The sequence below is a fragment of the Zonotrichia albicollis genome, chromosome 5 (assembly GCF_047830755.1).
Source record: "Zonotrichia albicollis isolate bZonAlb1 chromosome 5, bZonAlb1.hap1, whole genome shotgun sequence".
Classification (NCBI taxonomy): Eukaryota; Metazoa; Chordata; class Aves; order Passeriformes; family Passerellidae; genus Zonotrichia; species Zonotrichia albicollis.
Window position 1 is genome coordinate 71,988,835 of NC_133823.1, and position 27,924 is coordinate 72,016,758.

A 27,924-nucleotide genomic window follows, 5' to 3' on the forward strand; every position below is an offset into this window, starting at 1 on the left:
GCAAGAATTTAAAGCAGGGAAGTAAAAATATGAAAGGTACAATCAAATTATTATCTGAGGGGAAAAGAAATGACAATGCTTCTTGGAAGTGCCCATAATCCTCATTGTGGTTGTGAACTTAGTCCTAACTACTTTTGTGTTCTCTGCCCTCCAGTACACAGTTTATGGCAGAGCATTCTGAGCAGGAGAAATTATTATAAAGGTCACAAGGAAAAACAAAGCCACTGTTGCTACTGTCTGAATGTTATCTGTTTGGATTGCTGCTCTCCAAACCTGTACTCATGCTGCTGTTCATTTGAGGTTACATGCAGAGCAGTCACATCTAACTCCAGTAATAACCATCCAAAACACAGTGATCTGTATCTAATTCTGCTGGGTAAACAGCAGCTTATTAAAGTGTAGGGAGAGATGAGTGCTGGTCTGTTCCTTTGAGAAGCTTCAAGCTGATTTTGAAAAAGCATCTGCCTAAACTTCCATAACTTTATGGCTCCCAAAATAACAGCAATCCTCTCTTCACTGTCCTTGGGTGTTTTTTCTGGTCTGTTGATGATCCATTTCTCAAGTACAGAATTATCCAAACAGACCTCTGCAAGCCTAGGTGAGTTTGGAGTGATGTAAGGCTATGCCTGGGGTCCTGGGATCCAGTCCACCTATTTTAGGCATTTATTTGAGGATGGAGTTAATTTCTTTTTAAGAATGCCCCTTCACACTGGTTATGCAGGAGGCCAAGATAGCAACTTGATCCTCAGCAGAGTCCCAGCTAACTCTCCATAATTCTGCACGTGAGTGAGCGAGTTCCTAACAGAAGATAACATTTAAAAATCTGATTATTGCCATAGTGTTTTGTCAATCACATTTTGTAATTCTGCAGGCTACAAAAATCTACAGAACTGCTGGCACCAATTCAACAGTGCTTGTAATTTTGTTGTGTTTTGTGGTGCTACACATTTCTGTGTGAGATGGAGTCTTTGCCCTGCTGGCATAAGTGGTAAATTAGTCAAGTTCCTGTTGATTTAACTGGTAACAGGATTCTGCTCCACGTGTTCCAAGGAATTCTGTTGCCCTGTTTTGTTCTTGGTGTTTCTTTGAAATGTGGGTTTTCTCAGGGCATACTGATTCAGTAGGAAGATGTATTAATTTCTACACTAATCTTTTTATTTCATTACCACATGGAAAATCTCTTGGGGTTTTATACTGCCAAAGGAAGTAAAGAATGGTGAACTCCGCAGAAAATAATCTTGAACTTTCACAAAATGATGAAATTATGTGCATCTGTGATGGGGAATTTCTCGGAAACTGTAAAAGTTACCAATATTGATCATCTTCTTCAAAATATTCTGTTTTGCATACAAGTAATTCTCCAGGGAGCTTCAAGTCCTGTGTTTGAATAAAAACCATTTTATAGGCCATATATTTGAATTTAAATATAAACTGTCTTGAAGAGACCTAAAAATCAGAGTAGCTGATGTGCACCTGATCAAAACTGCTGTTTATGCTCATAAGCCTTCCTGTTAGAAAAAAACCCCAAAACATTAGAAATACCAGAGTTAAGAATATGCTGACTTTATATTGATTCTTATTGCTCAAAAATTACTGACTTTTTGAGGCTAAACCCAAGCACATCCGTTGATATTAGGAAGTGACTAATTAAAACGAAAATTACTTTGGAATTGTTAATAATATAAAGAGTGGCAATTGTTTTATAGCTGCCACAGTTCTGTGAGGTTGTTCATGCTAGGAAACTCTACCAATACATCTATTATTCTGATTTAGAATTCTGTAAAGCTTCTTATTTTCCATTTTTGCCTTGGGCAAATTCTGCTTGTCTACAGCCTGGTTTAAATTATTTACAACGTTCAACATTGTTTGTCCAGCAATTAGCATAACTTTCCTTTGGTTTCCTTATTTATAGGGAAAAAACTAGTCATGAACCTCTTCAGTATTTAGACAAAATTACCCTTGGGTTTTGATTTACTTTAAAGGTAAAATTAGATCTGGAGGTTTATCAACACCTTCTTTTTGCTACGTGTGTCAGTGTATTGGAACCTTCCAGCTGTTTGAACTGCAGTGCAGCCCAGAATGTTCTCCGTGAGCATCTGTTAATTGGCCATTGCCTTTCTTCCTCCACAAACACCCCACAGCTTCGTGTGCACGCACACAAACGCTCCCGAGGTCATTTCGTTTGGAGTGTGAATTACTTGAGTCCTTTTTTAGGACTGAAAATGTGTGAACAAACACCAGACATTTTCCAGCATCTTGAGTGCTGTTTCTGACTCAGCAGCAACACAAGGCTTCTTTTTCAGGTCCAATAATATACCCAGGGAACAATTTCAAAGCACAAATGTTCAGTTTGAGGAAAACCAGACACTGGCCTGGAAATGTCTGCCTCTCTGGACTTAAAATTCCCCATTCCATCAGCCTCACATTCAGTAAGGGAGAAATCTGCCACACTGGAGTCATTTTAAATGCTCTTAAGTGTTGATGAATGCGCCAGAAAAAATCGAGGGCATTCCAAGAAACCCAGGGTACATTCTCTGCACAGTGAAACATCCTCCAAAACCTATGACTGTTCCCCTGGCAGGGAGATTTTTAATCTGTTGCCAATTACAGGACTCAAGGGAGTTATGTTAAACTGGGAGTGTGGCTTGTGCTTCCTTTCTTTATGATGTATTTTAGAACTTACCAAAGAATGGAAATGTAGCTGTGGAAATGAATAGTACTGGGTCTCTTATAACCTTGTAAATCCTTTGTAGAGCAAAGCTCTTGAAATGCTCTTGTGGAGCTTTTTCAGTTCCCTGAGTTTTACATGCATTAATCATTTTTCTTGTACTGGGGACAAAATCCTGCTTGCTGTACAAATGCAAAAACTGCTTTGGGATTCATTTCATGTGTATAGTGAAAAATCTGATCTGACTTTCCACAGCTAGTTTGTATATGCTGGCCTTGTTTCCTGAAGAGCTATTTATCCAAATAGCCTTCCTAGTGTACAGACTGGGATCACAATTTATTCACAATATTTATTTCACGGTTGAACAGTAAGTTTCAAACAATGAGAATACAGCAATGTACAAGGAACTAAACAGAGGGTTAGGTGCAAGTAAAGTAAACAAGTACAGTAAGTAGATTTTAGTTGCAGATTTTTTGTGGTTGGGCTGAAAATGTTCAAACAATAAAAACTGTTCTGTTTGTATTGTTTAACCTGGCTAGATTGTACTTCACTGTGTTTCCTTCCCCTGCTTAGTCAGTATGGAAATGAAATTCCACTAAATTTGATAAGTTGCCTTTTGACCTGATACTGATTTAAGCTTCTAGAAGCTCAGACCAGCACGAGGTCACTGACAGGCAAAGTCAGTGAGTCTAAAAATGGTGCAGAAAAAAAGAGATTAGGCTTTACTTGGGTTCAGATTATTTAAACAAACAGAAAAGAATTTAGGGAAAACAAAATTGTGTTTCTCATCTGATTGGTCAAATCACTTTATTATGTGATACAATTTACATCGCTGGCATGCACTGTCAAATAAAGTGTCCTCTGCAATGAGCAAAAGTCTTTAGAAGTGAAAAGTCTTTTATAAAGATAACACAGTCTCTTGCTACTAGGCAGAAATGCAGTGTAAATAGATATTTGGTTGTGTTAAAGCACGCCAAAATGAAAACAAACTATGAACAAGATTGTGAACATCATCATCTAACATAACTAAGGAAACTAATTTTCAATTATATTGTGTATTCAAATGCTCTGCATGTTAACAGAGACATCTCTGAGGGTGAGCACAAAGCCAATGATTTAAAATATCAAGAGAAATTTTTCCTCACATTTACTGAGCAGATCTGTGCATTCAAAAGCAAATGTATTAAATACTTGCATTAATATATTCAGAACTCACACACAACAGTCACAACTATTTTATAGAAAGATGCTTTGCTAGTGGAGGAATGGGGTGAAGGACAGAAGGTGAAAAATGCTGTGGGGTCCTTCTAAAGCTCTGATGCATTAATATTTCATTTACTGGTCTGGGCCTGCTGCTTTCTTTGAAATCACTACATGATCTCAATCTGGATTTAGCCTGATTTCCTTCCAAACAAGGCTATGTGATCTGTCTGCATGCCTGCCCTCAGGTCTGCCCTCCCATTAATAACTTCAAAACTGTTTATTAGCTCCATTTCTCTGCAGCACAGGAACAGATCTCAGAGACAATCCATTGCCACAGACTTTGTAAAAATAGACAATGTCAGGGAGGCCAGATCCACTTCCCAGTGTTGCTGTTGAGGGAAATGCTGCACTGGGAAGTCATTCCATATTAGATAGGGGAGAATCCACATGAGAAAGAGAGCTAGGAAATCGTCAGCAGGAGGAAAAAAAGAAATCTGGAGGAGGTCATGTTAGACACCCAAATTAATCTGTGATATGATACAAAGCTACATGAAACTCCAGCGTCAGGGATTCTCATGTTCACAGAAGTGCTCAGAGATTAATTCCTGCTTGTGAAGAGAATGAAATTATAGGGCTGCACAGGTTTTGTTCTAGGGGAGTTGACAGAAAGTCAGTGATCCTGTCTGAAACTCTTCACTTCCATGTTTGTTGCCTATTTGCTGTGGGGAATTAGGGCTTCATCCTAGAGAACCTTTCCTGTAAAGCCATGTGATCACAGCATTAAAGCCTTTCCAAGATCACTTGGTATCATAACTTTTTTTGCAATATCAACATTTAAAAACACTTTTGGCAATTTTTAATTGCATGTACCTTAAAATTAAGCACACATTTTCTTCTGATAGATGCATGACCTCAGAATTCACACCACTACTTTCAATGGGAATGTAAAAGTTAGGTGTCCAATTCTTAGAATTAAAATAATGGTGTCGGGTAAAAATATGCTCTAATGCAAACTCAATGATCTGTTTCCTTTCTAATGATGTAAGGGAAACAGTTAAAAGCAGAAATCTGAAAAGTTTACCACTCTCTCATCTTCATTTCCTCACTGGTCAGAAAGATCAGTTGAATTTTAGAGAGACTTCTGTTTGGCTACAGAATTTCTGCCAACTTAAACTCATTAAGGATATATTTTTTTCCTGTAATTATTTGCTTTTAGGGCAAGTTCCACCTCAACTGAACTTGGATTTCATTTTCCTTTCTCCTTCATTTTATAATTGCTCTAAGTGAAAATTCTTTGCAGATGGGAATTTTTGGTGCTATATTTTTTCTTGCTGCAAATATGTTTTAGTTTTTTCTAAAAATTGAATTGAATCCCTTCACTCACAGTGACAGCCTTACTGAAACTAAGGAGAGTTAATAGTGCTGCTGCAGTAATTTCAGCTGACTGTGCTTGACAGATCCTTCAAGAATTCCCCACAGAATAAGGAGGATTGACAACACTTCATAAAACTCGGGGTGTTCATTTAATGCTTTAACAACATCTAAACTACCCAGGAAGCCTGGAATACATACATTTTTAGCCACATATTTCTATTGTTTAAATAAGCTGCAAATGCAAGGAATGTCTCACCAGCAAAAATTCCTCAGCATCCCTTCAGATCCATCAGCATCATTTAGGTATAACCAACCACCCAAATATTTGCTCCTAGACTCACACCCTGCACCACATATCAAGAACCCTCTGCCACATGCCAGCTTCTAGAGCAGGAACTGTCCTTGCTAAACAACTTATCTATGTCTTCCCAACTGAGGGTACAACTCAAAAGCTTTCTAAACATTGAGCTACCTTAGAAACACAAATAACTGCCCAGCCAGTTGGATTACCAGGCACTGGAGCAGTAAATGCTCAGCAAATAGTGCATTTCACAGAGAAATAAAGGCTGTTCAGCCTCTGACTTGTTTGATAGTTTATTACAAAAATAACTTGCAATCCAGTTTAAATACACTCCTCATCTCTTTTGTTGTTCAATTATCATGGTATTGATCTTTATTAACAATGCCTCTCTTCTTGGTGTTTTGACATTAATTACAAGATGTAAAATTTCACTGGAACTGTCATGAAATCTATCTGAAATGATTGTCTGTGTATGATTTCCTGTATCTACATATTGTGGTGATTCAGGTACCATTGCCACAAATGTGTTTTAACTGTTGCCATAGTAAGAATATTCATGGATTTACTTTCTTAGCTCATAATAGAAATGCAGTAAAAAAACCATATGGCAAATAAGCCAGTGCTTCAAAGTCTTCCCCTTCCATTAGAACTTTTGCAAATCTGACTATATTTAGTAACTTAGAACTCATGCCTAACATACTCAGAAAACCTGCAAGATCCTGTAAATTACTTCTTGGTTTTAAAATGCCCTTATTTTACTTTTTTTTTCACATTAGCTTAACTGCAAGCATTTTTGCTGTCACTTTGTACATCCTTGCTAGATTTTTGCATCGAGTACATGGATTGCCCCACTTTCATCTCCCCCCTCACCCCAAGAAATGCATATTTTTGCCTTTTGACAAACAGAACAATCTTAGGTGTAAAACTGAGTCTATTCTAGAGGCTGCTAGCGCTACAGTCATGTGAAAACTGTGCTCCATTCAATTTTGTCTCCTCATTTGTTTTACTTCAGAGATCACCAGGCCAGCAAGAAACTTTCCTTCTCCAACTCATATCTTAGGGCTTGCTGAGCTGGAGGAAGGGAAAATGCCCCAGGCCCTTCAGCTGCTCATGTTGGACGCCTCCATCCCCTTGGCTGTGGGTTGTAGTTTGAATCAGCTGTTGACAAGCAATAGTCAGACCTGGAATCCATGGACATTATATCGGGATCCGTCGTGGAGCGCTGAGTGCAGTAGGGATACTGCAGCTTAGGGCCAGCCTGCGGGGCACTTGGGGCAGACAGGGAGCTTTTCTGGGGTGACAGAACCCCAGATTGCTTCCCTCCCAGCGAGGCTATGCTACCACTCGGGGCTGGGGGCTCGTAAGCAACTTTAAGTTTCCATTCATCTGGTGGCTCAGGAAGCGTTTTCCTGCGAGCGGCCGACACCACGTTAGCAGCAACGGATTCCTGCATGCTTTGGGGGCCGAAAGCTTCATCCACTAGGCCAAGGGGAGATCTGGCTGCTGCTTCCCAGGGAGTCAGTCTCTTGCCAGGCTTGTCAGCGGCTGTGTCTGGCTTGCTGAAGTAGTCAGGGGCAGGCTGAAATACAAGAGGAGAAGTGGGAGACATGGCTCGAGGGATGAATGAGGAAGGTCTCCCAGGAAGTGATAGTGAGCGGCCACTGCTCCTTCCCTGGGAAGACAAAATACCAAATACAGTTATTAAGCAGCAAGAAAGGAAGCTCCTTCTCTTCACTTCCAAACTGGAACAAAAGACACTGAAGGCATGTGACATCCTGGCAGTCCCTTTTTATGTCTATGGGTATCTTTTAGAACTTTAATTCACTGGAAAGGCAGGAGGCAGAGAAAGAAACAGGAACAAAGACACAGCAAATTGAATTTTTGAGGAAAGCAAGCAGACCAAAGAGAGACTTTTACTGAAAAACTACAGTGGCATTAGCAACTGTGCAGCTTTCCCACTACTTATCTGGTGTGCCTTGCTCTGAAAAGACCATTCTTAATGCAGAAGGGAGTTATGTTGTGACAGTTCTGTGTGTGTTTACAAGATTCTTTCTAACATTAGGCACAGCCTAATTTATTTGATAACAGGCTCTGTCTAGGACATCTGTCCAAGAACGTATCTTTGGCAATGTCCTTTTAAGAAAGGCTTTTCTTACTCAAAAATTATTAGACTGATCCCAGTTTTCTCTTTTTGGGGCACAAAAGTGAGCACAAGCAATTAAAGGAGTTAATGCAATCATTCACTTAATACCCTTACATGACGCTACTTTTGGCTTCTTTAAAAGGCAATGCCCTCGGAATTTCAGTACATTCCGACCCACTTATAGGAGCAATCCATTCATTTTTGACAAATCCTAATCTTCTTAGTAATGCAGCACTTTGAAACAGAAACTGTGTTTGTGAGAAGGTTCTGCTGCAGCAGCCATTTGGCAGCGCACGAAGCAGGTACAGCCTGTCCCCAAGCCAGACCTGCTCTCTGTGTCACACAAATCACCTTGTTCTTACAGTTCCTACAAATGTGGTTCTAAACTCACTGATTCACACTCATTGATTCATGTCCTCAGGCTTAAATTACTTTAATTCTGAAATCTGCTCTGAAATTCCTGGCTTTTTTTGCCAGAGACTTTGCTAGAATTTACTCTGAACGACATTGCCCTGCGTTCCTTTTCCTAATGAGCTTCCCAAACTTAAATCACTGTAAGCATGAGCTAGAGAGCAGCTAACCAGGTGTGTGATCATTCAAGATGTAGCTGATCTAGCAAAGACTCACATAGAAATGTCACATTTTAATTTTTCTGCCACAGGACTTTGGTGCACTTAAGAAACTTGAACCACCACTGCTTCAGGTTTTAAATCATGTTGTAATATCAGCCTTTTGTATGAAAGATGGAAACTGAGGAAGAGACTTCAGATTTCATAATTTTCAGTCAGTTGGGTCATACTTAGCCTGAATCTCTTTTAAAAAGTGTAGTGACTCTCAGAGGTTATGTCATGAGAGTTTTGACAAGTTTCACAACTGATGCTTTATGACAGGACTGTCCTGTCATCTCTTAGCTATCATCAGCTATTTCCAGTTTGCATTTTCAGAGAGAAAACTCCTCAACATTATTAATCCCACCCACACATCCCCCTGTGTTAGAAAGTAATCAGATAACCCAAACCACAAGAAATTAGGTGGTTATTAAGAATATAAAGCAATTAAGAAGATAAGGTCATAGAGAGGGATGAAGTAGTTGATCAAACACGCCCACCTCATCAGTCTACTGGTGTAAGCTCCTCTCAGGAGAGTTCTACTGCACAAAAGTTCCCCTTTTTCAATGGAAATATCTGCTCAAAGCCCTGTGAGTACTTTGTAGGTTTTCAGAGATGCAGAGAGAAATGATACTGTTTAAACAAGTGTTGGATAAGATATCTGTCTTTTCAAGACCTTTAGATAAAGATACTGTTGAGTCTGTCCTGTTCAGAGAAAAACTCCAGAGCTCATTAAGTTATGGATGTATCTTTTTGGTGTAACCATAAGTTATAAAGCAGGAACTAATTTTCTTTGACAGAGTTTAATCAGAGAATGGTGAGTTATTAAGTATGTTTTATTACCTTTTTATCAAAATGAATCATTCTATTGTATTATTTATGTAGAAGTCCTGGTCTGGTCTTCCATTTCCCACTTGATAGCTTGTCTTTAGGAAAAAAGGTCTGAGGACTCTTATTTAGACTAAAGACTTTAAGCTGGGTTTTAACTTTGAAATTCCAAAATGTGAAAATGCACATCAGTTTCCTCTAGCTTTTGTAAAGTAAGGATAGTCTCTGCTTCCTTGAAGTAAGGACCGAACAGTGTGTGGGTTTAACTAATATTTATCTTCTTGGATTGTGAGAGGACAAAACTGTGAGGGTAAACAGCATTCCAGATATTTTACCTGGAAGAAGGCTGAAGTACAGAGGAGGAACCTTGCAAATTCCAGAAGGAGGACCTGAAGGAATTTGAGGAAGAGAAAACTAACTAACTAACTAACTAACTAACCAACCAACCAACCAACACACTTCTTTGGTGTTCAGCCCCTTCAAGCTAACAAATTCTGGAATTAAGGCAACTTCCAATCACTAGAATTCATCATTCCTCTGCTGGACAGCAGCAGCCAGAGATGCTAATACTTTCTAACATTTCCCCTTTATATTTAAATTCTGGAGATGCATCTGTTGACAAGCATGTACTAGAAACAATGCACAAACCCCAGACACAATGAATAACATGAAGTGTAACTTGAGAATAATTACTCTCCCTTCTTTCTCCCTTAAGCTATAAGAAAATAATGAAAAGAGGGGTAGAGATTTTCCATTCTTCACCTCAGAAATCAAGGAAGAAGAGAAAAGTGAAATGCTGCCAGAATTATTACTTTATCACCTTTTTTATTCCTATGACCTTGTGGTAAAACAGTTACTAGAATTATGCAGCAAGACAAGCTAGAACCCTCTACACTGATTAATTCATTCTATTCCAGTTCCTGGATGTTTTCGTAGGGAAATACCTTTTTCTGCAATAGCTATTGAAGGGAAAGTGATTCCTAAATGTAAAGAAGAGGAAGGGCCCTTTAGAATTGCCCTTTGCCATCAAAGAATCCTGTCAGCTGCTGCGTGCCTTGGGTGTCTGTGCAAACAGATTAAACTGTTTAGGTTAGTTTTAGATTAACACTGATTTTGACAATGCAAACTAGTTATAAACTGCTCACTGAAGCAAACATTCATGACACTGCAAGAATCTCTGCTAGTTATAAGATCTGTGTTAAAAAACCCTAATATTTATATAATACTACTTCCAAAAGGAACTATTTCCATACATAAGCAAATGAGTGTAAAAGCAGTACTTAGGTGTGTGCATGTACAGATCTAGTTAATGTAAGATGGATAAGTGTGACTGTCTGCCTTTGATTTAATGATATCTTTACCAATTGTCAGGAAAAAATGGGTTATTTGGAACTTACAGCTATTTCAATTTTCTTCTTAATTATGAAAAGCTGCAAGACAAAAAGGACAGTACTTAGGTTCATAAATAGTGCAAATTTTAAAGGCAGGAGTCAGAAAGGTCTTTTTTCCTTTTCCAGGCTAAATAAGAATGTGTAATACTATGTAGTGAAATGATTTCCCAGCAGCTGTTTTTGTGTCTCAGGTGGCACATCTCAGTACCAGAAAACTCTGTGTGTGTGTTTACAAACCACAACTGCTGTTTTACCAGTCAAGAACACAAAATTGGGTTGGGCTCTGAATAGTCCAGTGAAACTCTCTCCACATAAACTCCTCCCTAATGAAGTAATTTGAAAAAGTTGGACCTTCGTGTCTAAGTCATTAAAGCAATTTTATTTTTGTCTTTTCATTATGGTCCTGGTCCTTAACCCCATATCAAAGCACATTAAAATCCGAGTTAACAATAGTGCCTGGATGCTGTTTACACAGAAAGGGACAAAGGAGGAAGCAGATAAAACAGTTGTTTTATCTCAAAAAGTGACTCTGAAGCCCAGAATGATGCATTTCTCCTTTGGCCTTCTATGGGCTTGCAATGGCCTCTCCAGTTAGAGACCAAAGCACTGAGAAAATGCTAGGACAAAATAAATTATACTGAATTTTTATGCCTTTCAATTCTTTTCTAATTTCTGGGTTTTTAACATGAAAGAAGCACTTCAGCTTTTTTAACTGAGCTGAGTATGGAAGAGGGACATATTGTTAATAATATTAAAGCTTTTTTTTTCCCCATACCATTTTTTATTTAAACTTTATGTAATGAAAAAATATTTTCTCTCAGAAATGCTGCCAGCTCTGCAGTAAATGCTACAGCTATTTCACAATTCAGCTACCAAAAGTTTTGAAATAAAATGGGGAAATAATTTTTATTTGAAACTCTTGAAATATTTTACAGCAGACTAAAATAGGAATGAAGAAATTTGACTAATGGCTGGGGAGGGAATCTCACTTGTCTAACAACTAAAACCTTGTCAGTGGCTGTACTGAGACCAGGAATAAATTAGAATCACACAGTTCAGGCCTGATCTTGTCTTCCTCAAAGCTGTCTTGTCAGGGCGTGATTCTGAAACTTTATAGGGAATTTTAGGACTGGAATCTAATTTATTCTAAATTCAAATTGTTTCAAAATGCGGTGTTATTTCAGGTGAGAACAATCTTGTTTTCATAATTTGTATACAAACTAAGGAAGCAGTTACTGTCAGCCACCTCACATAAGATTTGTGACAAAATTTGTGAAAAGTTTTGCCGTTGAAAATAAAGTCCTTTTTAGTTGTCAATTAATTTTAGAAAAGGAAAGTAAATTATTAGATTAGGCCTTCACTTCTGCGAAATGCCTGTGTGCTTAAAAACCAAAAGACTGTTGCTAACTTGTCTTTTAACTTGATAAATTAGTTAGCTCGCTTTGGGCCTGTGTATATGAAAGAAAACCAGCTTTTCATTATAATTTAATCTTTATCCATATGCAGTTCTCTAAACACAGTACATTTATGCCTACAGAAAGCAAATGTCTGAAACTTTTGGCCATAGGCACCTTAAATTTCCTTGGAATAAACAGTTTATTTCTTGTAATGAAGAATATTTGCTGCCACCTGCTGGATTTTACATTGCACAGCTACCAGTGCAAACTTGGCCCTATTTTCTGACCTTTCCACCTTGAGATGTGGTACCCGTGCCTGCTTTAGAACTGGTTTGACACAAACCTTTGTGTCTGAAGTGTCCCATATTTCAGTGTCAATGTCCCTGTGTGTGAGCATTCACGCTGAGGGCTTTATGCAGGCCCAGCAGGAGCACAGCCTGTTCCAGCCCCATTTCCTGTGAGGTAGGAGTGTTTTATTCATTCATTCCTACAAGTATCTGGTGGTTCAACCCCCCTGTTACAGTGTGCTCCATGATGGAATTCCAGGGTTTATTTTGGCTCTTAAAAAGTTGCCTTGAAGCAATACTAGGGAAGTTGGAAGGGCAGCTCTTCCAAAGCTCTGAAATGAAAGCACCATTGCCCAGTGCTGACGCATTTTGATTAAATTTCAGGATTTCTGCCCCACCAATTCAGGGATTCATTTAGGAAATATTAGGGTTCTCTAACACAGGAGTAGATTGTAAAAAAAAAAGGTGGTTTTGTGGGTTGGAATTCATTGCTGGTCACTGAGGGCTCCCATTCTGGAATTCCACCTGGAGTCTGCCAGCTGTTAACACTCACAGAGGGATGTTAAGGATCACATTGACAGAGTAACTGCTGCATGGAAGTGCCTTGAACTGGACACCCAGGGCCACAGAGTGCCCTGGTGGCAGTGCTGCTCAACCTGTGCATTATTTATTCATCTGTGGAATGCAACAGTGCAAAGATGAACCCTAGCTTCTGAATGGTTTGGGTGCCAGCAGCAGAAATCAGTAAGAAAATCATTCCGAATGAAAGGCACCCTTTGAAGAGTGTGCATTGAGTAAGGAATGGTGCTGAGCATGGAATGATGTCAAAACAAAGCCAAGAGCTGTTTGTCAGATGGGAATCCTTGCAATGATTGCAGATGTTCTGGCCACACAAACCAAGGAGATTGGATTAAGCTGACACAGGCAACAAGAATTCCAAGTGCCTCGCTTTGCAATCCAAACAGCAGTGTTTAATATTGCTTTTCCCATAATTCTATATACACAGTGTCAGATGCTTGCATCAGTTCCACTTCAGCACTCTAGGGAGAAAACCAAGTGTACCCAGATGCCAGATATTTTGCTTTTGTTTGCAGTGTAGAGCCATGTGCCAACAACAACCTGCATAGAGGGGTTGGGAGAAGTAGCATTCTCACAAATCAAAGCCAAAAATCACTAGCAGTTATTTATGGGTTTTGGGGAAAAAAGAATCCTTCTTTTAAAAGCCTGAATATATTTGTCCATAGGTTTATATTGTATGGAAACTTTTACTTATAATATAAATGTGCTGAATTCTTTGCTTCTCAATCAGTTAAAGCTCACACTGAAACTGAATGTTGTGCTCCATGTCACCCTTTGTAATCCAATGCACTCCTGTGATTGGGAATGTATTTTACTTCTGTAATGTTCCTCCTTTTCTTCTGTTTGTTGTATGTTTCTTAAAACCATTACAATCTGCTGTTTCAGATCTAGATGGAAACATCAAGAGAAACATTCCATCTGTTCAACAGTCCAGTCTTGACACCTATTTAGAAATGACCTGGTTATTTTCATAGCATCTTATCTTTGAATTGCCTGGAGTTATGAGGGGAGTCTCTGGTTTAAGATTTCTGTCTTTAAAATGTGCAAAAGAATGAGGATTCTTGTATGAAAATGCTGGTTTTACATTAATTCCCCACAAAGGAAGCCTTCATCCAGATAGTTAAGCTGTAAATTCAGGAAGTTATTTCTCTCATAGCTGAGTCTTCTCAGCCTAAGGGAGTGTGCAGTTATTATATTAACCCAGGTGTTTGTGCAGGTTTCACGTGCACCACAATTAAAAAGTTTGTCAAGATCATTGCAATAAGGAATAGGTTTTTCCTTTAAATGCTGTAGAGGATAACTGGAGACTTGATCAGCACACAAAGAAAAAGTCTTTCCCTGCCTTACTTAAGGAAGCAAATATTAAACCCATGGGATTATTGTCATATGGTTTGTCTTAGCTCATAAAGGAAGAGTTCAAGTCTGCATCTGTAGAGATCATTTCAACATAGAGTTTCAGGATTTTTTCTACTTTTTAAATCATTTGATGAAAACCTGAAGGGCTTCCATTAGTAAGCAACCAGCCTGAAAACCACTTGTCAAACATAACTCTTGAGTGATCCCAACTTCTCCTTTATGTAATGGCATGCAAAAGTAATGTCTGCTGTAAAGCAAGACCAGTTGTTGTACTGGGTACTGTCAAGTTGTGATGGGGGCACCAAGACTGCCATGAAATTACCAGGCTCACATATTTTCCCAAAAGATCTACCAGCAGTGAGTTCATTCAGAGCTTGTGAATCCACAGGGTTTTGAAGATCTTGTCAAGTTTCTTCATCATACAGTGTTTCCATTCCAAGCTGAGCAGAGCCATTATAAATACCATTATGCCAAGCTGTGTAATAAAGATTTGCACTTGCTGTGCCAAACCACCAAAGCAATCAGCGCAATCCCAGCTGTCTGACTTCAGGTACAGAAAGTTGCATCATGTAAAAAGGCAAGACTGGAAGAGGGAACCTTTTTAGAACCAAAGGGTTTGGAATTTTAAAGCTAGCAAATCTGGAAAAGGATCCTGGAAAAAAAGAGAGGAGAAACATTTTGCACAGTGTTAGTTGTTGTCATTTCCCTGCTGTTCCCCTGCCTCACAGTGTACAGAGCATTCCCCACTCCAGAACAGCTGGAGCAGCACACAAGGGCCAGGCTGGTCCTTTGCTGAGCTCTCCTCCTGGATACTTGATAAGCAATGCTCCTCCCAGATCCCATCATCTGGTGTCAAGTTCTCTTTATAACTGCTTGTCACCTTTTCTCAGAGTTCAACAAAAAAAAAAATCAGGAAATGTCTGGAAATAGTCAGCTGTCTCTATATGCAGAACAAATGAGCCCCTCTTGCTGTTCTTCTACCTTCATTACTTCAAAATCCTCTGACAGGTACTTTATCTTGTGTAGTCACTCTTTTTTTATGGAGTTTTGTCCCCCCAGCTTGCTTCCCTCTAATCCCAGTACTATTTTCTCTCAAAATTTCTGCTCTGCCACTTAGCACTAATTTTTCTACCTGAACCACACACAAACTCCACACTTCCTGGGTTTTTTTGCAGCCTGCTGGTACCTCAACCTCTTATTTTTTGTTTCTTCCTTAGGAGAAGAAAGCAGAAGAATGAGGCTTGCTTGTAAGAGATGGTAATGTTTACATTATAAATGTTGCTACAGGAAAAATTCATTGAAATCTCTTTCTGGTTGTTTCATAATACATTATTTTTTCTCAAGCAGGAACATCATAAGAGTGGTTCCTCTAGAGAAGGGAGGAGGAGTTAAGTAGTTCTTAAGAAGAAGAGTTCTTCTTTAGTTCTTTAGTTCTAGTCGAAAAACTAAATTTTGTCTTTCATTTTTGCAGCAGAAATTTTAACTTTTTGTCTGAAAGCCACTCATCTCCAAAACAAAACTTTCCAATTCAGTTATGTAGCAGGATGTTTATAACTTAATTTATGATTAAATTGAAGATATATTAACCCTTGATTGAGGTAGCTGTTTTTATGAAAAGGCTGTCTAGAATGTGAGATCAGAACTGGTGTATTATAATACGTCCAGTCTGTGTTAATTAAATGTGTTAAAATAGTCATAAAACACATAAATTCCTCCTTTAATGTGAACATACTGGAAGTATTGTTATTGGACATGGCTTAAAATTCACTGTTAAATATGCTTCCATAGCAAAGATGACAACTGCATCTTGGCAGGCTGGCCATATTATATAAAATAATTCTAATAGCTTTTTCAGAAAACCATCTACAAAAGCTCACTGCCCTTTCCAAATTTCAGATGGCTCCTCTACACAAATAATTCATTTTCTTGACATTTCAGCTACATTTGACTTTAGCTTTTCATCAAGACCCATGATAATGAGCAGCTCAGCTTTCCTCTAAATATCTGCTTCACGAGAGATTACATCTTGGATAAACCTGTAAGAAGAGCAGTCTTTTGAAACAGTAATAAGAATTAAAGACTTACCTGATTAGTAAAACGAGCCTTGAAGCCAAGTTGGATGCAAGTCCCATGTGTGTAGGATGATGTGTATATAAGAAATTGAATTCAGAGATGGGCTTTGAATGAGATTTTCAAAAGATCCAAACTGAGCTATGAGCACTAATGTCATTGAGACTTTTGTTTTTAACTCTAACTGGTACTTTAAAAATCCTTCTGTCATTGTTCTAGGCCATATAAAATACTTGTATTTGAATGCAAATGGGATCAAAATTCAGCTTTTCAGCATAGGTGCACTTTGGAAGCTCCTGTGTCTCGGAGCCACATCCATCAATACCAACACTTGTGGAGGAAGGACAAAGCTGCCATAAGTCTCCTCCTTAGGGAAATATTCTTTTGGTGGTGGAGTGAACAAGTACAGAAGTATGATTATAATTTACAGATGTGCTCTACAGGAGGAGACTAAGCAAAAACAGAAAGGCAGTATGAGGATGATTGGATTTCTGTGTCTCTTCATAGCATTACTTACCTTTGGCAGGGGATCTTCATTCAAAGTATATCCTGGTGTCTTAAAGTCTACCTAAAATAGTGTGTGCTACTCCAGATTGATCTTGGAAAGAGGGAAAGAAAGGAGGGAGCAAAGGGAAGAGGAAAGAGGTGGGGAAGGGGACGGAGGAGCTTTTGTATTGACAGACCAGCATAGGAAATGCTCTTCCCCCAAAAATAAGCTGTCAGTCTGTACATGGATGTGAAGCAAAAAAAAAGCTGCCAAACCAAAGAAAAAAGCCACAAACAGGCAGAGAGGAAAGGGACAAGTTTAATGATAGAAGAAAAGTACAGGTATTGACAGTGGAAAACAGGTAGGACGGAGATCTCCAAAGGACTAAAATATTGCTACTTTCTATTTCCAGGTAAATGCAGTATAACTATTTCTTCAGTTTTCCAATTTTTTCCCCCTCTGAACATCCTATAATTTTTCTGAATTTTAAGGGGGAGATGGGCCCCTTGGTCATTTTCTTCTAATGCAGTCATTATCCCAATCTAAAATTTAAAGGGGAGAGTAGAATTTTGGAGGTCCAAAATTCATAGGAGTGTTTTTTATTGATTTGATTAGAGTTTGAATTCAGCCTGCTTTCTGCATGTGCAACCAAATGCATTCTTCTCATCTTTGATTGCAGTTTGAGTTACCATCATGGGACCAAACTACAGAGATTTTGTTCATACATAGGAATGTTTTCTTCATTGAAATAGATGGTTCTTCAAACCCTGCTATGATATACAAGGTCCATAATCTGGTCGGTAACTAGCTGAATGATAGTTTAAACAAATATACCAACAAATTCTGCCACCTTTATTCACAGAGTTATGCTTTAATCTTTAGCTTCCCACCTGGGATGGATTTTGATTCCCTTAGTTGTGAGAAACAGCACCTTGTTTTAGCCCTAGCACTACTAATGCTGATGAAAGCCATGCTAAACTACTCAAATATTTGCTCTAGATTTACTGCAGGATTATACAGTACATTTCAAGATCACAGGCTCTTAGAAGCTCTCCCCAGTAGCAGTATTTCAATCCTTAGTCCCCAATATGACAAGTAAAAGATAAAAGCAAAAGACCAGAGTAAAAAGATTTAAAGTGTGAAGAAGCACTGTAGAGGCCCAAGAGAAGAAAATTAAATGTGTACAAGAGGCCAGTAGGAAGACATGGTCATAATCATGATTTACAGGTAATTTCTGTGGCACAAAGTACTCTGGGAGCAAGAATCACAACTCTACACTATAGGCAGCCCTCCAGTTCTCAGTCACTGTGCTTTCACAAGAAACTGGTTCATTGCATTACAGTTGCAAAACCCAGCTCATCTCTCTGACTGCTCAATAATTTTGATTTACAGGCTTCTCTCATATTTGCTGGGTTCAAGGCAAACTCTGGCTAAAAATATGCCTGCATGTGGGATGTGAAATTTCCCCAAAATGGGAAATTTTAAGCAATTTGTCCAGCTGTCTTTCCACCTCTTTTTAGTCTTCGTAACACTCCAGCATCTCTTATAGCACATTCTCTGTGAAATCACAGAGGCAATTCATGATTTTGGATCACAGCTGATCCACACAGCTTACTAGCTAAGCCCCTGGCTGATCAATCAGATTCCTGTGGAAGGACCTTCGAGCCAGGACAGATTCTGAGTGAATTCCATGAGGCTCTGTGCAGGCCAAAGGTCCGTCCAGTTGTGTTCTGCTAGTGATCAGTCAGAGTCTACCACTGTATCTATTTTATGCTGTGTTAATAATACATATTGCTATTAGTTAATAAGGCACTTCTTTTTAAAAAAAAGCAACACCAAAGTCCTCTAATCCCTAGGTCATTAGAACACAGTTGGGGAGAGTGACAGGAAGAAAGCTGTTCTCTGTTAATTTGACATACCAGGAATATTGTTCACTGTTTCTATTGTTGTAGTCCTAAAGCAAAAACCTAGTGTCCTGCTCACTTCATGCAATGGCACCTCTCCATTTCAGGATGTCATCTCTATAAAGCACCTGATAAAATGCATAAATGTGCCAAAAATTTTAGATCTATTTTGATTCCTTTAAAAAGTTCAAATATTTTGGACCCAGATTTGAGGTGATACATCTGACATTCTTAAGTAAGCTAAGGAATACCACTGGCACAGTCTGTGTGCCAGGTGACCACTGCAAACCAGTGACTGCAAGCAAAACGGACACTAAGTTTCTGCTTAGAAACCAGGTTTACTCTCGAATAACCGATGGCTTCCACACCTGTGCAGTGACACCAGCTTTCTTGGCTGAGAATTTTGGCCTCGGAGCGGTAAACAAAGAGGATGTGGTGGTTTCTGGCTTAGAAAAGGCAGAGTAGCCCGTGGGTGAGTATGATTCATTCCCTGGGAGAGAGGCGTTGGACGGGAACGAAGGCTGGGAGCCGTAGGCTGGCACGGAGTACACCGAGGAGGGCCGGGCCCTCGTGGGAGAGCCAGCACCAGGTGGAAGGAAGGTGGGTAAAGGCAGTGTTTGCTTTGAGGGGGACAGCTTCGATGTCTGCTTCAGGGCAAGGCTTTCCTTAGGAGGCTGGAAAGTAAATAAAGATGGATCGAGTTGATAAGGTTGATGTTTCATGATATCCAAAGCATTGAGACCTTTCTTAGGTTTTCTTTTTGTGTTTTTGGTAGCAGCAGGGGCTTTAGAGGAAGGCTTGGTAGCAGCAGCAGGGTAAGATGGGCAGTGGATGGGATTATAAGCGACGGGTGGAGGTGCTCGGACGTTAGATGAATATTTCCAAGAAGCTGGTAAAGATGGAGTTGGAGATGCTGCTCGTGCCATGTTAGCCTGCACAGTCTCTGAATCCACCACATACTTCTCCATTCGGGAATGCCTCCTGGCAAACAGCTGCGCTCCTTTCCCACTCATTTCTGGTGGCATCTCGAAGGGAGGCTTTGTTTCTCCAGAGCTTGGGGTGACTGGTGTTGCCTTGGGGGCAAGGTTTGGACTCGCCAGGCTGGCCTGAGGCCCTTTGAAAGGACCAGCAAGGTCAAGAGTGCTTGGGGGATGGACGGGAGAATGAGGATACTGTGGAGATTTGGGTGGTGCAGGATACGCTGCTTGAGGTGAGGCTGGTGCTGGGAAAGAAGGAGGCTTGTTGGAAGCTGCAGCTGAAGGTGACCAAACCAGTGAAAGTGGAGAACTTGCAGAAGGAGACACCTTGAGTGAAGGCTTTGGAGCAACAGGAGGAGGGGCCTTTTGTTTAGATGCTTGAGTCTGCATGAAATTGCAAGCTTCTGCTCCCAAACTGAGGTAGTCTTCTTCAGGTCCTGACTCAAAACCAGCTCCGGTCCCTTTTTTGCCCTCTGCATTGTGTACAAGGGACAACAGGGCAGGATTAGGACTTACTTTGGGTGCGTCTTTGAAATTGAACATGGGTTTGGAAGTGCTCCTTCTCTTTGCCTCCTGCAGTATCCCAGTTCTTTTGGCTGGCACGGCAATCCGTTCATCCCTGGACGCGATGTGTTCCGTGGGCTCCGAGGCTGCCCACGCAGGCGGGGCGGCCTTGCTGGCCACAGGAGCTGAGACAGGTCTGTAGAAAGCCTCAGCTGGTGGGCTGACAGAGCAGTAAGGAGGTGGTGCTGCTGCATCTGAAAGGGGACTGGTGACATTTCTTACAGGTGAAAATGGTGCAGCTGCTCGGTTTTGAACTCCAGAAGGGAAGGGTTTTGCTGTTTTATTCAAAGATGGTGCCTTTTGAGTTCCAGAGGACTGAAAAGAGAGGTTTGTGCCAGGTGCTAAGCCAAAGCCATTTTGTTGTACCACTTTGCTGTGATTCTGGCTCACGTCTGTGTAGCTTTTGCTCACACAGCTCTGCTGTCTCGACATTTCCTCCTCTTTTGATTGGTAGATGGAAGAGCTCACTTTCTGGAAGTTCTCTGTCATGGTGCTTTCCCTGTGCTCCTCTGCCTGCACTGTGCTTGCCTTCATCTCCTCTTGTTCTGCCGTAATCTGATCCATCCTCTGCCGCCTCTTGGCAAACATGAGGGCCCCTTTCCCCGTGGTGTCTGCAAGTGTCTGCATCTCCTCTCCACTTTTTGTCTTCTTTTCCACCTCGAGCAGACCACTGTCCCAGTCAAATGTCACGATCTTGCCGTCCTTGTCAATGTCAGAGAAAAAATCTTCATCTATTTCTGACTCACTTGTTGCAAGCAAACTCACCTCAAAAGTGTTTTCCTTGTCCCCCTCTTCACCTTCACCCTCTTCCTCCTCGTCCTCGTCACGTTCCAACTCCCCAGTCCCGTAGCTGACTAAAGTGTATTTCCTCGCCCTTTGCCGGCGCTTCTTGAACATCAACACCCCCTTGGAATGGGGGTTGGGAGCTGCTGTCAGCAGCAGTGCAATGCTTTTACATTTAGATTTGGCTTCTTTCACCTGCTTCTCCGACAGGCTCTCGCTTCGTCGGAGCCCTGGGGAAGGAATCAGAGTGCACAATTAATTCATGTAGCCCACCACTCTGCAAGGAGACTAACAAGTGCATTTTTCTGTACTGAAATTTATTAAGTATGAAAACATTTCTTTTGTATGGAAAGTTTATTATACTTGAGTTTTTCTCACAATATCAGCTGGGTTAGAAATGCCATATCCAGCATGCCTTGGAGACACACCCATGCAAGTTCAAAGGCTACATCACTTTCCTTAGAACTCTCTTAGCTCAAGAGGAAGATTATACACATCTTTATTTCTAACATTGTCAATTTTTATTCCCAGCACCAACAGGCAGGTGATATTTTCTCATTTATCCAGCTTCTGCTCTGGTGTTTTCCAAGTATTTGACTACAAGTTCCTAGGCTTACAGCAGCCATTTCCAGCCAGGCAGGCCCATGACTGCTTAATGTCCAAGACCAAATGAAACTGAGCAGATTCTGTCTGACAGTGGCAGCAGCTTCTGCCATTTAGGTGCTTCTTTTACTCCTGTAAATTGCAAACTTGCTATAAGTCAGCATGCTGCTGTGAATTAGCTGTTTAAAAGCAAGTAGACATCCAGAAGGGCATACACAGAAAATATTAGCATTGACTTTCAACCCCTTGGTAGATGTGGGAGTTTGTCCATGGTATGCAATGAAAGCAGGTTTCAGTCTTTAAACAAGCATTATTTGCATGAAATATAAGTTCTGTAAGATATGACATATACAGAATATTTATTTTGGAAATGTGGCAAGATTGAATCCACATTTAAGAGCACAACCAAGGAGACTCAATTAACTTCTCAAGGGTATTCACTGGAGTATCAATGACAATATTTCTGAAAGCATAAACTACTGGTTTTCTTCAGGTCATGTGAAAGGGGAACAGATGCAGCTGCAAGGCTGATGGATGCACTGTTCATCATGGAGCATGTCCCTCATGGGGCAATGGTGGTCAGGTGGTGTCCCTGCTGCTTTCCCTTCCTCGTACTCTGCCACTGAACCTCATCAATTACAGCCTCAATAGCTCCTCCCTTCAAAAAACCTGGAATTTAAAGCCATTCCTGACTAAATCTATAGTCACAAGGAAAAAACATGCCTCTGATAAAAGTAAATTATTCAGTACCTTTTTCTGGCATAAATAAAACAAACTTTTTAAAGAAAGTTATGCCCTGTGTTTTCTAGTCATGATCCTTTTAGCCATGTCAGTAGATGGAGTCTGATACTTCTCCTATTAAAGACAATTGGAGTTTTGCCATTATGCCAGATGACTGCACAACTGGACCAATGGTCCTCACAAGAATCTATAAAAGAGAAAAGAGCATGGCACCCAAACCAGCAATTTCTAATATTTTATTGTTGGAGAGCGGCATCACAAAATCCTTGGCTCAGTCCTGTGACAATCCAATTGCTTACAATAGGAAGGTATTTTCCAAAACTATGGGTTTTAGTGTTGGAGTGCTTCCTATTCAGGTAAATATAATCTGAATAATATTTGCAGAGAAAATTTCTGCTAAAGAGATCATAATAGAAGTTCTTTTCTAAAGGTTTTTTTTCAGACTTAAATGCATAATAACTTCTCTTTTTGCAGAAAACATGCATAGTGCTTGCTGCACACAGAGCATTCACTAGGCTGGGCAATTTGTCTTTTCTAATGTGTAGACAGGTTAGTAGTAATAATAATAATGAAAAAAATTGTAGTAAATCACTTGTTCCTAAGCATAATGACCTGCCACTAGTTTACAAGAAACTGAGATTGTCATAGTTGAAATGGAAAAAGGACAGGACTTCTTGAAAGAAGAGTTTATAATGTAAAAAGTAGTTCATTCTTTGTATTTTTTTCCTTTTAAGACAGGCACTGCAAGTAATTCCCTAAGAAATGCAGGCACAGTTCCACAATTGGTTCTGACTTTGCAGCCAAAATGTGAAGCATGTGCACTTTTCTTTTATACTTCATTTAATATGCCCAAAATATGTGGGTTGCATACAGACACCTAGGCATAAGTAACTGCCTAATCCACTTGCCAATGAGACACAAATGGTTATCATGCTAAAAATATGCTTCCAGAGGAATTAGCAGTGGGTTAGCAGAGGAGTTCCAACGCTGCATATGAAATAGTTTGTTGCTACAGTATCTCACTGCACACATTCAAGCACCTTTGACATACTGCTACAAAATCCCCAGACAGGATTCTTCACATTGCTGGGAAGGAGCAAGCAACCAATAGAAAGCTCCCAGATGAATAAAATAACAAAGAAATAAATAGATTAATTAATAAATAATACACCTCTACACCCTGTTAATCAATATTGCCTCCAGTGGCAAGTTTGCTTCCATGTAAACTTCTTGGACTCATTTTGAAGCTGACCTCTGGGTCTGGGAGTCAGGAGAAATAACATGTTCACTTTACAGTCTAGAGAAGGCTGACAAAACCAAAAGGATCATGTAACAGTTGTACACATGCTGGTGTCTGTCAAAATCTCTTCTGCAGACAACATCAAGCTTTGCTGCTAGACTTTTTTATTAACTTTTCAAAGCAGTGGCACGGCTTTGGTTTTAGATGATGCAAATGATCACGCAAAGCTTTTGCTATAAAAGGAGAAAGCCACAGGATTCACTTAGACATGTGCAAGCAACTTGTTCTTTTTGTTAATATTTTACAGATTGCCACTGAATATGAGTTAGAAGACCAGCAGAGTTCAGCCCTTTCAGGAGATGTAAGTATTTTTAGTTGGACAAAGTCATGAGTTAATTTCAAAGTGAAAGTCTACTAAGCAAAGTTATTCAGCACAGTTAAGGCATGGGTACACTCTTGGCTCATCACCAGGAGCACTGTATTACCCTGAAAAAATACATAAAGCAAGAACAGAAACATCTTTTAAAAGAAAAAGAGAGAGGGAAAGTTAGAAAACTTCACAAAAAAATTTCTAAACATGTTTTTTTCTAATGCATTCTAAATCCTGAAATTATATGCAAAGCTACAAGAGATGCCCCCAGGCAGTGCAAATATTAGCTGGGACATACTCACTTGCGTGCCTTGCCCTGTGCTTGAGAGGTCTGTGTTCCTTTTCCGAGTGCTTGCTGTCTTCTCCCTGCACTGTGGCTTCTGCTGAGATTGCAAAGGAGAGGAGGGAAGGAGGTGCTTCCGACTGCCCTCCTTCCACTTGAGAATCAACACACCCCCTTTCAGACGGAGACCTGGGCGCTTCCTTCTCCCTGTCTGAGCAGTCCAGGATCACCTCCACCCTGGGGATAGATGGAGCTGTACCTTGGATCCTCTTGACCTCCTTGCTGCTAGAGAAGTGGACTACTTTGTTTGACCACTGGATGTTGCCCTCCTTCACAGCCAGGGGCACGGCGAAGAGGGGGCTGCTCCCGCCCTGCTGTGCGCTGGGGCCTCTGCCTGCAGGGGGGAACTGCTCTGCCCCCAGGAGAGCCACAGCAGGAGCACTGGTGGCCTGGTGGGCGTCATTCGAGAGGGACACCTGCAGCTCAACCATGGCACCTTCCTCTGCCACCCCTCTGACACCAGCCTCGTCTGTCACGATCACTTTAGGGGTGGCTATCACTTTAGGAGCAATTCTGTGGCTTTGTGTGGTCTCTTGTTTTGTTTCAGCAAAGTGTGTGTTGCTTTCTGCTGCTCCGTGGTGAGTCCCACTGTAAATCTCTGTGATGCATAAGTCTCCGTGGGGAATCTCTTGCTCTGTGTTCATTTGCAGTGTGGTGTTCTCCCCATAGTCCTCAATTTTTATGTTCTCGTGCTTCCCATTTTCTCTTTCAGCGTTCAAGATTTCATTTATTCCACTGGAGGATCTGCACATACATAAACAATTCAAGAAATTAAGCTGCTGTAAGCACAGCCATTGTAATTAGAGTTGCAAAGGCAATTTCTGCATAGTATTTCTCCATCCTAATTAATTGTGGCACCTCCTAGCAGGTCCACTTTAATGGAAGAATTTTCCCAGAATGTAGACATCTTAAATAGAAGCATCTTTGCATCTTTCAGAATTTTTCAACTTAGCAGTGCAGTAAGAAGGAAATTACATTACTCTGGTAGAGCTATGACCCCACTACTAACCTAAAATGTGAAATTGTATCATTCTTAACATCAGTGTGCTTTCACAGACACATTTTTGTTACAGAGTTTCCAGAGAAAAACTGCTGAGACTTTTGAGACAATACTTCTTCATATTTCACGTCCATGAGAAAACTGACTTTGCATGTTACCACAGGAGTGGCCAAATTTTGGCTCTGTAGCCACTCCTGCAACTGTTTTAGGCACCATCCTTACATGTGGTTCCTGTCCCAAATCATTCACTCTCTAAGGAATAGAAAAGTACTGGATAAGGATCAGAGGGAGGGAAATGAATATTTGAAATTCACATTCGAAGAATTCCTGAGAGGATCATCATCCTTGCATATCATGGATTAATTGAAATATTCTGGGCCTATTCTGGTGATCCAGCAAAAAAGGGTAGTGAACCTGTACAGTATTTCCTACCTATTTAAAAATATACTATTTCCAACTGGAAAATGTTGTTCTCACTTACACAACCTACAATATATGTCAGTGTAGGTCGTTTTTCTAAACTATTCATTCCTGTGGCCCAGGTAAGATTATTTGCTGCTCTTATGACACCTGGTGTACTCCTTAGCCCTTTCTTTCAGTACTCTGGACCATACTGAGTACTATTAATTTGAGGAGAAATCTTGTCTGTACAGCAAGGCTGCAGCATGTTATTTAGAGCTTCTATCTGCTAGAAGGTGGCAAAGCTCTTTTTCAAATGAGGGAAGTGGTAGGTGTCCTCAGTAAAGTATTAATATCAAGTACTAGGGAGGTTTTTGAGATCCAAAGCAGCCCTGGCTATTCTGAAACTTTGAAATCAAGGTCAGAAGAAGCAGCAGAAGGAATGAATCTGTCAGTGTGCTGAAGAAACTTCAATATCGCTTGCTTTTCAGCTCACTGCTTGTGGCAGCCTGAGTCTGCCTCAAAGAGCACGAGAGGGGTAACATCCATTTCAGCACATATGGGGCTTGGTAAAGGTCAGGCAGATTTTCATTTAGGGAGCTCCTTGTGAGTGCTGCTGGATCCCATCGCATGGTGCTGCTTGGATGATCAATTGTAGTGCTCCCGAGCACAGATAAATTACAGAGATCTGTAAACATTTCCTTCTAAGATATGGACTGGGGGCTGGGCCAGCTAAATGTTAGCCTTTATTGGTAGTTGAATGATTGTGTGTATGTGTGGGAGAGAAAGATTTCCACCTTAAAAGGCCCTTGCTACGTATGGATATACTTCTACTCTATATAGACATAATTGTGCATCCTGTGTCAAAAGGCAGAATACTGGGTATGATTTCTTTTTTGCAGTTTCACATTCTGTTTTGTCACATGATTGTTTCTGTTTCAGGCCTTTCCAGCTCACTGCAGGAACAACAGCCCTGGTGTAATTCCAGGAAGGAAGCAGAACTCCTGGAGTCAGCACGGCAGGGTTTGTCACAGGCTCATGTTTTTACTCCCTCCATGGACTATTTCATGTCAGCATGCACTGAGCACTCCCTTCTTCCCCCTAGAAACGTTCTCTCCAGACTCAGCAGTAGCCCAGGAGCTGCTAACCCTGATGTGAGAAGGCCAGACTGGCTTTCAGTGTCTGTCCCCTCTCTGCGCGTTTCCCGGATCCATCTGCTCAGCGTTTGCCCAGCGTTTGCCGGGAAGGTCAGAGAGAAGCTCCCCCCACGGCATCTGGGAGTGCCCGCCCTGCAGGGTGTCGCTTTCCTCTCATCCTGTAATCCCAGCATTTTCTGGGCACTGCTGCTGGTCACTAACTCACTGTGGCTTTCACGGCATTGGGAAAACTTTTGGTAGACATCAAAGGCCAAGGAGCATTTTAAAAACTATTTTAAAAGCCCGATTTTCCTCCCAGTAAGATTTGTAAGAGCAGAATGAGGTCAACAATTAATGCCTGTGAAAATCCATCCTTCATGCAAAAAATTCAGGGACTTTTCAATCCAAAATATTCTTCCCTGCTAACAAAAGATACTTAGATGTAAAGATCACCAATGGGATGCCACTTAAATTATTCTTTCCTCATTCTTTCTAGCATTTTCTTGAGGTGGCTGCTAACAAGTGGCTACTCAGGAAAAGAAGAATTTTCTTCTCATTGCTCTCAAAGGATGCTAAGACACTTCCTGAGAAATCCTTCTGGGGGTTGTGCTGAGAGGGATAGTACCCACAAATGAGGTGGGAGTGGAAGAGAAGTGTTTCAGTCCATTCTCCCATACCTGGGAAGATACAGACAGCAAGGACTGGGATTTGGGAGCTAATGAGCAGAAGTTTAAAGATTCACAGAGAATTTTTTTAGAACATTTTAGTCACTTTCAGAGTGTTGAGCAACTCCAATTTTCCTAAAACTTCTGACATGGTTTCAGTCCATGAAACACTGAATTATATGTTATAAACACTCTGTTCTGGTTCTGATATTTTCTGATATTCTCATCTTTTCAGGACGTGCCTTGCTGTTCACCATGCATTCTAGCAGGGGCAATGGAGAGTCCCTTTCAGCTGCAGCATCCTGTGGCCTTCAGACAACTGAAATATCAGTTATGGAACAGCAACAGGCAGGAGTCAAAGTATGTGGAGCTATTTCTATGGCTGAAGAGAAGACAGCTGGTCAGCCACAAATATCATTCTTACAAGTGCAGCTCCAATAGCCACATTATGATTTAAAAACAGAAGAATGCAGCTATCACATGAGGAACATTCAGCTGCCCCCTGCT

General features: G+C 40.6%; 1 protein-coding gene and 1 long non-coding RNA gene across 3 annotated transcripts in view; one reads left to right on the plus strand and one right to left on the minus strand.

The window, feature by feature from the left end:
- Positions 1-6,300: 6,300 nt before the first annotated feature.
- SYNPO2 (synaptopodin 2) overlaps positions 6,301-27,924 on the minus strand; it is a 76,615-nt gene continuing 54,991 nt past the window's right edge. Inside the window, exons 3-5 of one of the 2 annotated variants that reach the window (XM_074542065.1) lie at positions 24,177-24,961; positions 18,965-21,150; positions 6,301-7,125 (exon numbers count right to left, since the gene is read on the minus strand). In XM_074542065.1, the coding sequence (XP_074398166.1) occupies positions 6,655-7,125; positions 18,965-21,150; positions 24,177-24,961 (3,442 nt within the window). In that variant the 3' untranslated portion in view covers positions 6,301-6,654. Of the gene's footprint in view, positions 7,219-18,964; positions 21,151-24,176; positions 24,962-27,924 lie in introns of both variants that reach the window. The other variant, XM_014272915.3, reaches the window with a different exon arrangement.
- LOC141729215 (uncharacterized) lies at positions 23,654-27,461 on the plus strand. Its single transcript, XR_012580592.1, has 3 exons — positions 23,654-23,865; positions 26,559-26,639; positions 27,249-27,461. It is a non-coding gene; the product is annotated as an uncharacterized LOC141729215 (long non-coding RNA).